We start from the raw sequence: 18129 nt of genomic DNA, 5'->3' as shown, positions 1-18129 counted from the left end.
GAAGCCCTTGTGACACAGTGGTTAAGATTAACCAAAAGGTTGGCAGTTTGAATCCATCAGCTGTTCCTTGGAAACCATATGGGGCAATTCTACCGTGTCCTATAGGGCTGCTATGAGTTGGAATCAACTTGACAGCAATGGGTTGATGTTACCATTCTTGCTCTTTTTTGGTTATTGTTTGCATGCTATATTGTTTTTCCATCCTTTGAGCTTTAGTTTATGTCTTTGTGTCTAAGGTATGTCTCTTGTAGACAGTATACAGATGGATTGTGTTTATCCATTCTGCCACTCTCTTTTTACTGGTGCATTTAGGCCATTTATATTCACAGTAATTGTTGATCAAAAAAAATTTTTTTTAATGTATTTACAATTTACTGCTGTTATTTGTGTGTGTGTGTCTGTGTGTGTTTGTGTGTGTGATATTGACAGTTTGTTACACTTAATTTTCTGTGCTGAGTTCTTTTTGTTTATGGATTTTCTTTTCATCTCTTTCAATGTTGTTGATTTTGTGTTTGCTGAGTCTTTGTGTTTTTCTTTTAGCTTACTTTGTGGTTACCTTGAAATTTACCTTTATTTTTTTCTGAGTTGAAACCAGTCTTTCCCCCATGTGTCTGTCAGTTTTTCATGCTGTGGGGACTTGCATGTTGCTGAGATGCTAGAAGTTATGCCACCGGTGTATAAATACCAGCAGGGTCACCCATGGTGGATAAATTTCAGTTGAGCTTCAAGACTAAGACAGACTAGGAAGAAGGACTCAGCAGTCTACTTCTGAAAAGAATTATCCAGTGAAAACCTTATGAATAGCAGTTGAACACTGTCTGATGTAGTACCAGAAGATAAGCCCCTCAAGTTGGAAGGCACTCAAAATACAACAGGGGAAGAGCTGCCTCCTCAAAGTAGAGTTAGCCTTAATGATGTGGATGGAGTCAAGCTTTTGGAACCTTCATTTGCTGATGGCATGGCTCAAAATGAGAAGAAACAGCTGAAAACATCCATTAAGAATCAGAATCTGGTATGTAAGAAGTATGAATCTAGGAAAATTGATAATCATCAAAAATGAAATGGAACACATAAAGATTGATATCCCAGGCATTAGTGAGCTGAAATGGACTGGTATTGGTCATTTTGAATTGGACAATCATATGGTCTACTATGCCAGGAATAACAACTTGAAGAGGAATAGTGTTGCACTCATCTTCAAAAAGAACATTTCAAGATTTACACTGGAGTACAATGCTTTTTTTTTTTTTTAAATGCTATCAGTGATAGGATGATATCCATACACCTACAAGGAAGACCAGTTAATACAACTATTATTCAAATTTATGCACAAGCCACTAAGGCCAAACATGAAGAAATTGAAGATTTTTACCAACAACTTCTACAGTCTGAAATTGGTCGAACATGCAATCAGGATGCACTGATAATTACTGGTAACTGGAATGCAAAAGTTGGAAACAAAGAAGAAGGATTGGTAGTTGGAAAATATGGCCTTGGTGACAGAAATGATGCAGGAGGTCTCATGATTGAATTTTGCAAGACCAATGACTTTTTCATTGCAAATACCTTTTTCAACAACATAAACAGTGATTATACAGTTGGACCTCACCAGATGGAATACACAGGAATCAAATCTATTACATTTGTGGAAAGAGGTAATGGAGAAGCTCAATATCATCAGTCAGAACAAAGCCAGTGGCTGACTGCAGAATAGACCTTCAATTACTCATAAGTAAGTTCAAGTTGAAACTGAAGAAAATCAGAGCAAGTCCATGAGACCCAAAGTATGACCTTGAGTATATTCCACCTGCGTTTAGAGACCATCTCAAGAATAGATTTGATGCATTGAACACTAATAACCCAAGACCAGACGAATTGAGGAATGGCATCAAGGACATCGTACATTAAGAAAGCAAGAGGTTATTAAAAAGAGAGGAGAGAAAGAAAAGACCTAAATGGATGTTAGAAAAGACTCTGAAACTTGCTCTTGAATGTCGAGTACCTAAAGCAAAAGGAAAAAATGGCGAAGTAAAAGAGCTGAACAGAAGATTTCAAAGGGCAGCTAGAGAAGACAAAGTATTATGATGACATGTGCAAAGACCTGGCATTAGAAAACCAAGAGGGAAGAACATGCTCAGCATTTCTCAAACTTAAAGAACTGAATAAAAAAGTCAAGCTTCAAGTTGCAACACTGAAGGATTCTATGGGAAAAATATTAAATGATGCAGAAAGCATCAAAAGAAGACGGAAGGAATACTCAGAGTTACTATACCAAAAAGAATTGGTCAATGTTCAACCATTTCAAGAGGTAACATGATCGGGAATCAATGGTAATGAAGGAAGAAGTCCAAGCTGCACTGGAGGGATTGGCAAAAAACAAGGCTCTGGGAATTGACGGAATACCAATTGAAACGTTTCAGCAAACGGATGCAATGCTGGAAGCGTTCAGCTCGTCTATGCAAAGAAATTTGGAAGACAGTTAACTGACCAACCAACTAGAAGAGATCCATATTTATGCCTATTCCTAGGAAAAGTGATCCAACTGGATGTGGAAATTATCAAACAATATCATTAATATCACATGTAAGCAAAATTTTGCTGAAGATCATTCAAAAGCGGCTGCAGCATCTCTTGAGTGTTGTGGCGTTATCTCTATATTTAATTTTCTTTTGAAAATATTACTGTGAAGTGCATCACCGTTCCCAAATGCAGCAAAACCAATTCTGGTGATAGGAGCAGCAAAAGGCAAAGCAGAAGCATTGGTTTGGAAGTGAAACAAAAGTTATCCCATATAGCTTTGCAAAGTATATAATATGGTGTTTGCACAATGTCCAAATCATAACATCCTATTTCACAGAACTTATTGTGAACGTTAAGTGATGCATGACTGTATACATAAGGAGTTTTACTTCAAGGAAATGGCTCATGCAATTATGGAGGCTGGCAAGTCCCAAATCTGTGGGTCAGGTTCACATGGTTGCAGGGAATGACAAACCCAAAATCCGCAGGTCAGATGGCAGGCTGGACATCTCTGCTGGATCATGGGATTTCAGGGGCTGGCAAATCCAAAATCTGCAGATCAGGTGGCAAGCTGAAGCCTTCTTCAGGCTTATGTCACAAGAACCAGAGGTCAGGCTACGAGATGAGTGCAGGTTTGAGAGAGAGAGCAAGCTTTGCCAGAACGTCCCTTTATATACTGAAGGCAGGCCACATCCTCAAAGAAACTCCCCTTTCAACTGACTGATTGTGCACATCAGATCACAAAATGGAAAGTGATTACATATTGTCTGCCAATTCACTGAGAATCATAGCCTAGCCAATTTGACACCATAACATTAACCATAACACACTCCTTGGTAGAAATGCGTATGTACTTCCAACAAAGTTCATGTACTAGAATATTTGGAGCAATACTAGTAATTGTTGTTAGGTGCCATTGATTTGCCTCTGCCTCATAGCGACCTTATGTATAACAGAATAAAATGTTGCCCAGTTCTGAGCCATCCTCACAATCGTTGCTATGGTTGGGCCCATCGTTGCAGCCATTGGGTCAATCCAACTCATTGAGGGTCTCCCTCTTGTTCGCTGACCCTCTACTTTACCAGACATGATATCTTTCTCCTGTGATTTGTCCCTCCTGATGACATGTCCAAGGTAAGTGAGAAGAAATTTTGTCATTTTCATATCTAAGGAGCATTCTGGCTGTACTTCCTCCAAGACAGATTTGTTTGCTCTTCCGGCATATTCAATATTTTTGCCATACCACAATTCAAATGTGTCAATTCTTCAGTCTTCCTTTTTCGTTGTTCAGCTTTTGCATGCATATGAGGTTTCAAAAGGCCATGGCTCGGGTCAGATGCACCTCTGTCATCAAATAGTGACATCTTTCCTTGCCAACACTTTAAAGAGATCTTTGCAGATTTGCCCAATGCAATACATTGTTTGATTTCTTGACTGCTACTTCAATGGGCATTGATTGTTGATCCAAGAAGAATAAAATCCTTGACAGCTTCAATTTTTTTTTTTTTTTTGACATTTAGCATGACGTTTATTGGTCCAGTTGTAATGATTTTCTTTTTCTGTATATTCAGGTGTAATCCATACTGAAGGCTGTAGTCTTTGACCTTCATCAGTAAGTGCTTCAAGCCTTCTTTGTTTTCTGCAAGCAAGGTTGTGTCATTTGCCTATCTAAAGTTGAATATCTTATTGTCTTCTTCCAATCCTGATGCTGCATTCTTCTTCATATAGCCCAGCTTCTCGAATTATTTGTTCAGCATATAGATTGACTAAGTAAGGTGAAAGAATACCACCCTGTTGCATACCTTTTCCAATTTTAAACCACACAACATCCTCCTGTTCTGTTCTAGTAATAATACCTCTCAAATAGGAAATGAACCAAACATCCTTTGGATAAATAAACAGTGGTTTATTCACGTAATGGATGCCATATAGCTATGAGAAGGAACAAATAAATGCAAGTCTCAAACATGTTGAGCAGAAGAAGCTGGATGCAAAAGAATACATACTGTTTGACTGTATTCTTAGAACATTCAAAAACAGACAAAAGGAGTCTATGCTGTTGGAAGTCTGGATAGTGGTTAACCTTGGGGAGGTAGTAACTGGAAGGAAGCTTGAGGGAGCTTCTGGGATGCTGGTGTGAAATAAATTTATTAAAAATATTTTACTTTTATTTCAAGAAGCTTTTTTTAATCCATAAATTAAAAAAAGTTCCTGATCCAAAACTAATCCTGTTACTTCCCTGAACTGGTTTATTTTTTTTTCAGCCAAAGTTGTTAATTGACTTTTCTGTTTGAAGAACAGTCAAAATCACTGCCTAGCAATTTAATGAGAACAGCTCTGAAAAAAAAAAAAAAAAAACTCTAGGCTTACTTAAATCTCAAAAGGTCTCATAGCTGCAGGTGGATGGAGTGCCAAATTTTTAGGTGCCAGGCCAGAGACTACCTAGTAATATGATAACAGTTGATCTCAGTAAAAGGGCGACGGCAGTGTTCATTCAATCATGTTGAGATTAGCCGATGGTTGATCTTCTATTCTTCTGCCTCTTCACTTTGTAAGCCTCACTGTAACTAGCCTATTCCAAGTCTTTTGCTTTTTTTCAGCATCAGAACGTTCTCCCTACATGCATATAGAATAACTGCTCAGAATAAATCTTGTTTCAATTTCTTTGAGCTTTGATTTTTTTTGTCACTGGTAATACAGTTTATGAAAATTGATTGAACTGTTTATATATATGTTATACTTCAATAAAAATCTTTAAAAAAATGCTTGCTGCTGCCTGGATAATCAGCAAATGCTGAAGAAAATGATTTATTCTTTCCTTAGCTCTTCACACCTGCACTTTTCAGAACCTAACAATCTGTGAGGGTAGGAAGACAGCCACTCTCCCCAGCCTACAGATTAAGCTACATTTGCTATAGACAGGAGCCAGGTCTAAGAAATTGTGAAATGAGCTTCTCTTTGCCTACCTGCTTGCTGTTATTCATTAGTTACCCTTCTCCTGCCAGGAGCTCAAATGCCCCTCCTGCTGTCTCTGAGCAAACCCTCTTGAAAGAAAAAAAAAAAAAAAAACCCTCTTACTCTGGAATAAATATTCCTCCAGGGAAGAGTTAAGTGTCAAACTTCTGAATGAAAAGGATGAAGCTCTAAAAATTTGCACTCAATTTGCAGGTAGTTGATAGGCAAAGAATCCTCTCAGCCTTCCAGACATCCCTAGAGGTAAACACGATGAGACTGGAGTACAGGCTCAGCAGCCTGACTTGGGGTGGGTGTGTACGGAGTGTTCAAATCCTGGCTCCCTGTAATGGTTAATGTTTTGTGTCTACATGGCTTAACCATGATTCTTGGCAATTCAATAGTCATACGATGGTGTACTCACCTCCATTGTGTGATTTGATATTATGTGATCATCTCCATGATGGGATCTGCCTTGAGTAGTCAAATCATTTGAGAGGGAGTTTCTTTGGGTGTGTGGCCTGCATTAAATATAAGTGAATATTCTGGCAGGGCTTGTGGCTTTTTCTCATTCTGGATCCTGTAGCTGGCTCCTGTTCATCTGATCTCCGGTTCTTGGGGCTTGAGCTAGCAGATTACCTGAGGTCTTGCCTGCTGGTCTTTGGGATTCATCTATCTTCCCAGCCTGTGAACAAGAGCCCTCATCTCCGACCTACCGATCTTGGATTTGCCAGCCCCTGTGGCTATGTTTTTTTTTCTTGTTTGTTTGTTTGGGGTGGCTATGTGCATCAGGAGAAGCCTCTATTCTGACCCAGGGGCTTGGGATGTTCCAGCCTCTACAACCACGTGAGCCATTTTCTTGATAAAAATCTCTCTGTCTATATATATTTATATGCTTTACTGGTTTTGCTTCTCTGGAGAACCCATCCTAAGACATTTGGCATTGAGAGTGGTTCTAGGGAAACAAAATTGTAAGGATGAGATTTCTAAATTGGTTCTGAAGTCTAGTTAGTCTTAAAGATGTTGATGACTCTGCTTCCAGTTGTAAAGAGGGCACTGTTAATCCATGGTGTGAGGTGGCAATCCAAATATGCAAAATATTACCACCAGCAGATCAGGTATTGGGGAAAGGTGAGGCTCTGGGTGGTTGCATGTGTGATACATTTCTACAATTTCATCAGAATGAAAAGTATAAGGAAGATAATTGTTTGGTCCTACTTTCAGTAGACAGACTGGTGAAAATAAGAGATGTGCTCAGGGCTTCAGAGTCAAAGCTCAAGTGTCCCATAAATGACCTCAAAGTTCTGACTTGTGCTTTGAAAGAAAGCCTCATTTCATGTAGTAACAGAGCTGGTATTGCCAAAAACCAAACCCAGAGTCTTATTGTAAGAGTGGCTGCCAACCTCGAGAGGTGTCTGAAGTTAAAGTGAGGGCATTGATTGGTGTCTTGGTCATCTAGTGCTGCTTTAACAGAAATGCCACACGTGGATACCTTTAACAGAGAGAAATTTATTTCCTCACAGTAAAGTAGGCTAACAGTCCAAATTCAGGGTGCCAGCTCCAGAAGGAGGCTTTCTCTCTAAAAGCTCTGGAGGTAGGGCCTTGTCCTCAATCTTCCCCTGGTTGAGGAGCTTCTCCAGCACAGGGACCCCAGGTCCAAAGGACACGCTCTGCTCCTGATGCTGCTTTCTTGGTGGTGTGAGATTTCAACTCTCTTCTTCCCTTTCCTTTTATCTCTTGAGAGATAAAAGGTGGTGCAGGCCACACCCCAAGGAAACTCCCTTTACCTTGGATCAGGGAGGTGACCCGAGTAAGGGTGGTGTTACAATCCCACCCTAATCCTCTCAACTTAAAGCTGTAATCACAAAATGGAGGACAACCACACAATACTAGGAATCATGGCCTAACCAAGTTGATATACACATTTTTGGGGGGACATAATTCAATCCATGACAATGGGAAGAAATGGGATCTTGAAACTTGGGATGGGGACATATAGGCAGGTAATCAGGAAGCTGAAGACATCGAGCCTCTAAATTCCATTGAAATCACTCCCACCAACAGAACAAACCCTGTCACTCTCATAAATCATCTGAAGAGATTACTCCATGTTCATCTGCTAACCCACCCTGCCCAGTAAAACCATTAGCCCCTCCATTCCCATCTAATGATATTAGCCCACTTGCCTCTAGAGAGGTCTTGTCTGAGTCATTGCCTGGGGCATTGCCTGAGACAGATGCTTTACAAGACAATGCTGAATGTTCTCAAAACTCTTCCCTACTACCGATTTTGGCTTCTAGACTGATAACTAGACTTAAGTCCCAGCAAGCCTCAAAGGTAAAGAACAAAGTCTGACCCAGGAGGAGGTACACTACACTCTAAAAGAGCTGCTTGACTTTTCTAATATGTACAAACACCTGGGGTATATGTGTGGGAATGGCTATTAAGTGTGTGGGATAATGGTGCAAGGATCATAAAGATGGATCAGTCTGAGTTTATTGATATGGGTCCACTGAGCACAGATTCTTCATCCAATGTTTCAGCTTGAGAAGTTAGGAAAGGATCTAATAGTAGTTTATTTGATTGGGTTGCTGAAGCATGATGTGGTGGCCTACTATAAATCAAGTTGAAGTACCAGAACTTTCTTGGTATGCTGTAGAAGAAGGTATCCAAAGGCTTAGAGATATTGGCATGCTAGAGTGGACTGATCAGGTTAGACCCACAACCCACACATGGAGTTCCCAGAGGACATACCTTTCACCACAATGGTGAGGAACAAATTTGTGAAGAAAGCCCCAGCGTCTTTGCAGACTGCTCTGATTGCTATTTTATCTAAATCAGATTTGACAGTGGGAACTGCCATAACTGAATTAAGACATCTAACTACAATGGGCTTATTGGACCCCGTGGTAGTAGGGGCCAAGTGGCTGCACTCAGTTGACGAAGACAAGGTGGGAATGGTTACAGTAATGGACAGTGGAGTCAAAGCACTAATCAGAATAGTCTGACACATATGGACTTACGCCATTGGCTGCTTAGTCATGGTGTCCCTAGGACTGAAATAAATAGGAAATATACTACTTACTTGGTCTGGGCAAATGGATGAATTCCAGGTCAAGTAATCAGCAGTCTAACTCAAATCTCCAGAATAAAGAGTCACAGTTCCTCAGTCAACTCCCAGACTTGAGCGAGTTTAAAGACCCACAACCCCTTGAATGAAGGGGAGGCTGGGTCCCCTTGAGGAAGGACTCCAATGCATTGCCAAAAACTTATACTGTTAATCTTTCTCCCAGTCTTCCCCAAAGGAATCTAAGGCTTTTCACAAGAGTGACTGTTTGTTGGGGAAAAGGACATAATCAGACCTTTTGGGGATTACTTGTTACTGGCTCTGAACTGGCACTAATTCCAGGAGACCCAAAATGTCACTGTGGCCCACCAGTCAGCATGGGGGCATATGGAGGTCAGGTCATTAATGGAGTCTTAGCTCATGTCTGACTCACAGTAGGTCCAGTGTGTCCCTACGTCCATCCTGTAGTGATTTCCCCAGTTCCAGAATGCATAATCGGAATAGATATACTCAGCAATTGGCAGAACCACCCCCCGCCACATTGGATCGCTGACAAATGGAGTAAGGGCTATTGTGGTAGAAAAAGCGAAGTAGAAGCCATTAGAACTGCTCCTACCTAGGGAAATAGTAAACCAAAAGCAATACCGCATTCCTGGAGGGATTGCAGAGATTACTGCCACCATTAAGGGCTTGAATGATGCACACCATCCCCATTCAACTCACTTATTTGGCCTGTGCAAAATGCAGATCGATCTTGGAGAATGATAGTAGGTTATCAAAAACTTAACCAGCTGGTGACTCCAATTGCAACTGCTATTCCAGATGTAGTTTCATTGCTTGAGCATATTAATACATCTCCCGGTACCTGGTCTGCAGCCACTGATCTGGCTAATGCCTTTTTCTCCATGCCTGTTTTGAAGGACCACCAGAAGCAGTTTGCCTTCAGTTGGCAAGGCCAAAAATACGCCCTCAGTTGCCTACCTCAGAGCTCCATCCCTATGTTATAATTCAGTCCTCAAGGACATTGACTGTCTTTCCCTTCCACCAGGTGTCACACTGGTCCATTACATCGATGACATTATGCTGTTTGGATTTAGGAAGGAAGCAGTGTCAATGACTCTGGACTTATTGATAAAATATTTGCATGCTAGAGGGTGGGAAATTAATCCCAAAAAAGTTCATGCACCCTCTATCTCAGTGAAACTTCTAGGGTTCCAGTAGTGTGGGGAGTGTCAAAATATTGCTACTAAAGTGAAGGATAAATTATTGCATCTGGCTCCTCCCACAACTAAAAAGGAGGCACACCTCGTGGGCCTCTTTGGATTTTGGAGGCAACATAAAATTTATTGACTTGAAAAGCTGCTAGTTTTGAGTGAGGCCCAGAACAAGCAAAGCATCTGCAACAGGTTGCTCTGCTGTGCAACCTGCTTTGCCGCTTGGGTCATATGATCTGGGTGATCTAATGGTGCTTGAAGTGTCAGTGGCAGATAGAGACGCTGTTTGGAGTCTTTGGCAGGCCCCTATTGGTGAATCACAGCACAAACCCTTAGAATTTTGAAGTAAAGTCCTGCCATTCTCTGCAGATAACTACTCTCCTTTAGAGGAACAGCTTTTGGCTTGTTACTGGGTCTTATAGAGACTGACTGCTTAACCATGGGACACCAAGTCACCATGTGGCCCAAGCTGCCCATCATGAACTGGGTGTTGTCTGACCCACAGAGTCATAAAGTTGGACGTGCACAGCAGCACTCCATCATTAAATGGAAGTGGTATATATGAGATCAGGTCCAAGCAGGACCTGAAGGCACAAGTTACATAAGGAAGTGCCCCAAATGTCAATGGTCTTCACTCCTGTCACATTACCTTCTGTCTCCCAGTCTGCACCTATGGCCTCATGGGGAGTTCCTTACGATCCAGTGACTGAAGAAAACTCATGCCTGGTTTACAGATGGTTCTGTGATATGCAGGCACCACTTAAAAGTGGACTGTGGCAGCACTACAGCCCCTTTCTGGGACCTCCTGGAAGGATAATGGTGAAGGAAAATCCCCCCTATGGGCAGAACTTCGAGTAGTGCACCTGGTTACTCACTTTGCTTGAGAGGAGAAATGGCCAGATGTGCAATTGTATACTGATTCAGGGGCTGTGGCCAATGGTTTGGATGGTCAGGGGTTGGGAAAGAACATGGTTGGAAAATTGGAGACAAAGATTTATGGGGAAGAGGTGTGAGGATAGACCTCTCTGAATGGGCCAAATAAGTGAAGATATTTGTGTCTCATGTGAATGCTCACCAAAAGGTGACCTCAGTAGAGGACGATCTTAACAATCAAGTGGATAGGATGATGAGTTCTGTGTGGAAACCACTCAATCGGCTCATGAGCAGAGTGGCCATGGTGACAGGGATGGAGGTTATGCATGGCTTAGCAACATGGACTTCCACTCACCAAGGCTGACTTGGCTACAGCCATTGCTGAGTGCCCAATCTTCCAGCAACAGAGACTGACACTGAGTCCCCGATATGGCAACATCCCTTGAGGTGATCAGCCAGCAGCCTGGTGGCAAGTTGGTTACATTGAACCACTTTCATCATGGAAAGGGCAGCATTTTGTTCTTACTGGAATAGACACTCTGGATATGGATTTGCCTTCCCTGCATGCCATGCTTATGCCAAAGCTACCCTCTGCGGACATACAGAATGCCTTAGCCACCATCATGGTATCCCCCACAGCATTGTCTCAGATCAAGGGACTCACTTCACAGCAAATGAAGTACAGCGGTGAGCCCATGCTCATGGAATTCACTGGTCTTACCATGTTTCCCATCATCCTGAAGCAGCTGATTTGATAGAACAATGGAATGGCCTTCCAAAGACACAATTATGGTGCCAGCTAGGTGACAATACCTTGAAGGGTTGGGACAATGTTCTCCAGTAGGCTATATATGCTCTAAACCAGCATCCAATATATGGTGCTGTTTCTCTTATACCCAGGATTCATGGGTCCAGGAATCAAGGGGTGGAAATGGGAGTGGCACTACTCACTATTACCCGTAGTGACCCACTCACAAGATTTTTGCTTCTTGTCCCCATGACCTTATGTTCTGCAGGTCTAGAGGTCTTAGTTCCAAAGGGAGGAATGCTCCCATCTGGAGACGTATCACTGATTCCATTGAACTGGAAGCAAAGAATGCCACCTGGCCACTTTGGGCTCCTTGTGCCTCTGCATCAACAGGCCAAGAAGGGAGTTACCATACTGGCTGGTGTGATTGATCCTGGTTATCAAGAAGAAATCGGATTGATATTACATAATGAAGATAAAGAAGATTACATATGGAATACAGGAGATTCCTTAGGGCGTCTCTCAGTACTACCATGCCCTGTGATTAGTCAATGGAAAACTACAGCAACCCAATTCTGACATGATTACTAATGGCCCAGACCCTTCGGGAATGAAGGTTTGGGTCACCCCATCAGGCAAAGAACCACAACCAGCTGAGGTGCTTTCTGAGGTCAAAGGAAATACAGAACAGGTGGTGGAAGGTAATTCTAAATACCAGTTACGGCCACATCATCAGTTGCAGAAACGAGGACTGTAATTGTAATTGTTGAGTATTTCTGCTTTGTGTGTTCATTGCATCATGCTAGGGGTATGACATTATAGTTGCCTTTATTCAGAGATTACGTACGGTAGGAAGAGATGTGTACAGGTGCTAAGTTGACAAGGGGTGGATTGTAATGGTTAAGGTTGTGTGTCAACTTGGCTGGGCCATGATTCTCAGTGATTTGATAGTCATATGATGGTGTGCTCCCCTCTATGATGTGATTTGATATTATGAGATCATCTCCATGATGGGATTTGCTGTGAGTAGCCAATCAGTTGAAAGGGATTTTCCTCTGGCGTGTGGCCTGCGTTGAATATAAGGGGATATTCTGGCAAGGCTTGTAGCTTTTGCTCATTCTGGATCCTGTAGCTGGCTCCTGTTCATCTGATCTCTGGTTCTTGGGACTTGAGTTAGCAGCTTACCTGTGATCTTGCCTGCTGATCTTTGGGATTGATCAATCTTCACAACCTGTGAAAAGCCCCGGTCTCCAACCTGCCGATCTTGGATTTGCCAGCTCCTGTGGCTATGTGTATCAGCATAAGCCTCTATTCTGACCCATGGACTTGGGGCATTCCAGCCTCTACAACCACGTGATCCATTTTCTTGATATAAATCTCTCTTTATTTATACACTTTACTGGTTTTGCTTCTCTAGAGAACCCAGCCTATGATACTCTGCTCTGGGAAGTTTGTATCCTCTAGGTGCCTGTTTCCTCATCATTAAAAGAGGGTAATGGTGCTTACCTTTCATACAGTTGTATGATTAAAACGAGTTAACACATGTAAAACATTGGTATAAGGTAGGAGCTTAATAAATGTCCACAGCCAGCTTGGTCTTGTCCAAGGTATGCTGTTCCCAATGACGTAACATGGGATATAAAATCAAAAGGGGTGTCTGACCTAAAAAAAATTCCTGAACTAATGCTAAAGACTCATAACCTTTCACAACAGATTTGAACCTTGTTGCTTAGGAACCCACCCTATTAAGGAAATGCTTACATTGTGGTCAGGGGTCTGTAACCAAACCCTGTTAAAATTCTTTGTTAGATCTCCTGCTCTAAAAAAGAAATTGTTCAACATCTTGCTCCCCAAAGTATTCATGATGTCATTGCTTGTGACAAGTTTCTATCATGCCATTATCTGTGACCACGTATTTTCTAATTATGTCTTTTAGCCAATCAATGTACCAGTTGTACTAAGACAACCAATAATGTTAAAAGTCACGCTTTGCCTTGTTCTGACTTTGACTGACTTCACTGTAAACCACTCAGAATACTGAAGCCCTCATTCCTTGTTTGAGCTCCACAACAATGTCTTTGTAATTACTGTGCCTCAGACTTTGTGGTTCCATTTTCATGGGCTACGGAGATCATAAGTGTGAACTGTCTTAAACCTTTAATAGAACCTCTTTATTTTAATTCAGTTTAGGAGTTTTTTCACACAATAGAAGGCCCAGGTTAAGCCCTGGATGCTGGGGGCTTTGGGGTTCAACTAAAGTCTCCATAGCCACACTGTGGCGAGACTCCTGGGTGACCTCAACAAAACAAACAAAAACCCCACACCAGTTGCTCTAGAGTCCGTTCCTACTAATGGCGACCCTTAAACTGTTGCTGTTGAGTCAAATCAACTCACAGTGACCTTACGGGACAGAACTGCCCCATAGGTTTCCAAGGCTGCAATATACGGAAGCAGACTGCCATATCTTTTTCCTGTGGAGCTGCTGGTGGGTTCAAACCGCCAATCGGTTAGCAGCAGAGCACTTCCACCATTGCACCACCAGGATTCCTCATGGCAACCACATACCTCCTCAAAATGGAGTAAGAAGTAGGCACACATGATTTAAAGTGTAAATGGCAGCAGAGAAGTCGAGCAGGACACACAGTGGGCAAGTGCTGACTGCCACCGGGCCCCAGTCCCATGTGCATCTGCTAAAGGAGTGCTGACATCTATAGCAGCAACTGCATCAGCTGTCTTTAAAGAATCAGGAATTTGTCTTGCCAGAGTGGGAAAAAGAATGACTTATCAGGTGTGTAGTATCAGATATAACATCAACTACAGGGAAATGGTGACATCAGCAATACTGCTTCATATTTGACCAAAGGGCCATTCAACGTCACAGGCATTTTTGTACAAGTGCTATTAGAGGGCGCTCGTCCCTCCATCTGGCCCCTACTTGGAAGACTTAAGAGCCCTTTGCAGGGATTGACTCATCACAACTCCAACATACAAAGCCCAAAGTAAACAACAAAAAGACAGTTTATTAACAATGAAAACAATATTCAGGGGCTAAAATACTCACATTGGCTTTTCTTCCCCACAGGCAGACTTACACAAGAAGCCAAATCTTCATCAGAAAGGTGCATGAATACATACCAAAATAACATAATGGCAATGAGCTAAGATAGGCGCTGAAGAAACAAGCCCCAGAAGAGTTAATGGGACTGGAAATACTGGACATATGATGGCTGACATTACTTTTTCAGCTGGGAGCCAGTCTTGGTTTGCCTATCTCTGCTCTGATCCACTATTAACAGCACTAATACTTGAATTCAGACAGCAATCTGATTTTCACAATTTCCAAGGGGCCGGGGTGGGGGGTGGTTGGAAACTCACTGTACCAGTAACCTACCTTTCAATACCTTCTCTCCCTGATGGCAAATTTATTTGGGAAGTCAAACCAGCACCAGAGTGGCTTGGTGGGCACTGAAAGGGCAAGGACTGGCTACAGCATGCCTATACCATCACTGTCTGTGTGCAGGTTAGGACATCCTCCCCTTGGCTGCAGCTGGAAACACTGCCAGTTTCTCTCCCTGACCACTGTGACCACACAGCCCCTTTTCCTCTGGTGTATTACAGGCCCAAATACCTCAACTTTCACTTTCTGAGCTACACCACATTCTGCCATGTTCCTGGTAGGATTTGATCACCATCTCTAATCTTATCCTTGGAGAATATGGGGAAAAAAAAAAGTTGCTTAGTTGCCTGGGACTCATGGTGAGTAGAAGTGTGCTCCACAGGGTTTCAACGGATGATTTTTTGGAAGCAGATTACCAGGTGTTTCTTCTGAAGTACCTTTGGGTGGACTCGAACTTTAATCATTTGCGTCACATAGGAACTCCTTGGGGACAAAGTGAATGGCAATTTTGGGGGGTGCCTTGCTGTCACTCCCACGACCACCTACATCCCTGAGCTTGGAACAGGCATTCTTCCTGACCCTACAGTGAAAGCTAGGATTTGGGAAAATCAGCAGGACACCCCCTGCCTCTTCTGTAAGTTACCACAAGTCCTGAATGGAAAATCACCAAATATTTAGCCTGTGGGGTGTGAACAGGAAGAGTCCTGCTGGCTTTTACCTTGGTGATGGAAGAGAAATGGTGGCCATGGGCTGCTTTTTCTAGTCTTCTTCCCAACAGTTCTTTTGGAGTCACTGCACAGGCACTTAATTGCAGCAAGGAGATGTGGGGGACCGGAGGTCAGAGAAGTAAAGGCAATGAGGCAAACAATGCTCATGAAAAAGGGCACCTGCCATACCTCACATCCTCTAAGAGTGGCTCCAAGTGTGTCTCGCCCACATTCACAGCCATCAGCTCAGTCCCAGAGCCCCTGGTCTCAGACTTGCTCTTGCGCTCTGTCTACTCCCTGACGACCTTCAGTGAGGCAGAACTCCACTTTTCTTTTCTCTTTTCTTTGTATTGCCATCAATGACTCCATCCTTCCGGGGATTCTTCTCTCCCTCAAATTATGCATGAAGTGGGAAGGGCAGAAGGAAGCTAAAAATATGTTTTATTACCAGCTTAGAAATTAAGACTATGAAGTGAGAATAACAATAGGAAATAATAAACATGAAGCTTTTTGTACTCTACCGAACAATCAAAACACTTTCTGGCACTTTCCTAGAACTAAAATGAACCTGGGTATATAACAGTAAGGGGTAACCTTTCCCCACCCTCCCTAGCACCAATACCAAACGTTTCTTAGCTAAGACAGCCACCGTAGTCATATACTATTATTTATTTCCCCAAACGACAAATTTTGGCAAACCAACACTAAGCCTCAAAGACTTACTGTCAATTTTGTAAACTGGTAACAGTTTGGAGACTGAAAGATTACAGATGTAACAGAAATTAGGAAACTCACGTTCTCTTGCTAAAGGATTTGCTACTCTACCACCATGAACAGTCAACATATATAAACTAAGATTCCATTTTTTAAACAAATACTGTGGATAATTGTAGAGAGTAATGTCTTTATAAACCGTACTTTCAATACAAGAATTTAGAATATACAGTAACTGCAGAGTACATAACTGCTTTGCTTATTAAGTTTTCCACTGTATCAAAAAGCTATCAAGTTCTCCAAACTGTGATGTAAAGTAAGGGTAAGAGTCTACCTAGTTTATTGAGTTTACCTCAGCGCTAGTCATAAAAAGACAGTCAAACAAGAAGCCATGGCTGACCATTACAATGGTTCTGAAACAGCAAATAAAATTTTTAATGGTGATTAGACACTGGATCCTACTTTGCAAAGTACTGATATTGTAACAAAGGAATAAACGTTGTTTATTTCTAAACTGCAGGGCGTAAACGATCTGCAGCACGCAGCATCTGTCACCTAGCTCTAGCATCAGTGAGAATTAATCTGAGGTCCATCTATCTGCTTCCTTTACGTCGCCATCACAGCTCCATGCATAAATTACAGAAAAATGTACAGCGGGTTGACCTGGGAGAGATTTTCATTAAGTCTTGAGAAAAATAACTATACCATCTTTGTTCAATTACAAAAAGCAAACCTGTTTAATTACATTCTTGAAAATGAGAAACATTAATTGCCATGGTATTAAATTCTTAAGAAAAAGTCCCAAGACTCTAAAACAATTCTATGCTGCCATCTAAAATGTTCTAACCACTTTCAGAATTACAGCATATTAACAAATAAAAGTTATAATTATTTACACAGAAATGTAGTAAGTGGCTAAAATTCTAGCTAAATAACTTGTCTAGAATTTTATTACCATCTAAAACTCAGTTTGAAACTTCTAACTTCAGCAATACATATTGAATGTTTCCATTCAATTGTACAGAACCCAACTCATTTTATCTTGGAAGCACTATAGAAGAAGACCACAAAGAGAAGCACATGCACACAACTCTACGAGCACCTCACTGACCCTGGGAGTGTGGCATGTTCACTACTACATCAACACGGAGCGAGTCAGAGCACTGTGGGAGGAGTCCAGCTGCTTTAACAAGTCAGAGTAGAATGTCTACAAGCTAAGAGAGTAGAGGCAAACAAATTCTCAGAACATTACTAAAAAATAGATTATTTAACGACAAAAGTGCCAGCTCACTCCTATATACACAAATAAAGGTTCATCTGTCACAGACAGCAACTACTGAATTTATACGCTGGAGTTTCTGGAGGCATCCTGCACATTTAGAGTGACTAGAACACACAGAGAAGCTGTCGAATCTGCCTACGAGGAAACACAGCTCCTCTGCTTTCACTGCACAGGTGCTCACTGCTGCTTCTCAAATGCGAAGACCAAGTAAATGCCTGTAAGCAAAAACAAATCAAAGTTATGAGTTTGGTTTCTTATATCCTCATTGTCAACAAAATAACAATCTCAGTCTTTTCCATACAATTTGCGAAAATTCTTAGGCTCTCAAACAGCCTTTGAAGAGGAAAAAGAGGCTTTAAGAGTTTCTCAGTTATCCTGAGTCATATTTAAGCAGATATCGGATGACATATCTTTACCTAAAGACAAATATCCACATACTATAATATTCAGCGACATCACAGCTCTTAAGAAAATCAGTTCAACAGCTCTACAAAACTCTAAAAACAGTTTGAGGTAAGAAAAGCTAAACGTATAAAAGCATATAAAGATAAAACTAGAAAAATCTTATCACTCAAATCTTACCTGGAGGGTAATGAATACTATTGGCAGTGGTACTCTAAAATTTCTATTCTGAAGAAAAACTAAGAAGAAATAT

At 41.7% G+C, this 18129-nt stretch overlaps 1 protein-coding gene across 5 annotated transcripts in view; it reads right to left on the bottom strand.

The window, feature by feature from the left end:
• Positions 1 to 10631: 10631 nt before the first annotated feature.
• Positions 10632 to 18129, bottom strand: part of RNMT (RNA guanine-7 methyltransferase) — a 50418-nt gene continuing 42920 nt past the window's right edge. For 4 of the 5 annotated variants that reach the window (XM_010586874.3, XM_023544011.2, XM_010586876.3 and 1 more), the window contains exon 11: positions 10632 to 17689. In XM_010586874.3, the coding sequence (XP_010585176.1) occupies positions 17652 to 17689 (38 nt within the window). In that variant the 3' untranslated portion in view covers positions 10632 to 17651. The remainder of the gene's footprint in view (positions 17690 to 18129) is intronic. The other variant, XM_003406394.4, reaches the window with a different exon arrangement.

This window comes from Loxodonta africana, chromosome 11, assembly GCF_030014295.1.
Source record: "Loxodonta africana isolate mLoxAfr1 chromosome 11, mLoxAfr1.hap2, whole genome shotgun sequence".
In the NCBI taxonomy this organism is placed as follows: domain Eukaryota; kingdom Metazoa; phylum Chordata; class Mammalia; order Proboscidea; family Elephantidae; genus Loxodonta; species Loxodonta africana.
The sequence above is the reverse complement of the archived record's forward strand: the minus strand, read 5'-3'. Positions and strand labels throughout refer to the sequence as shown.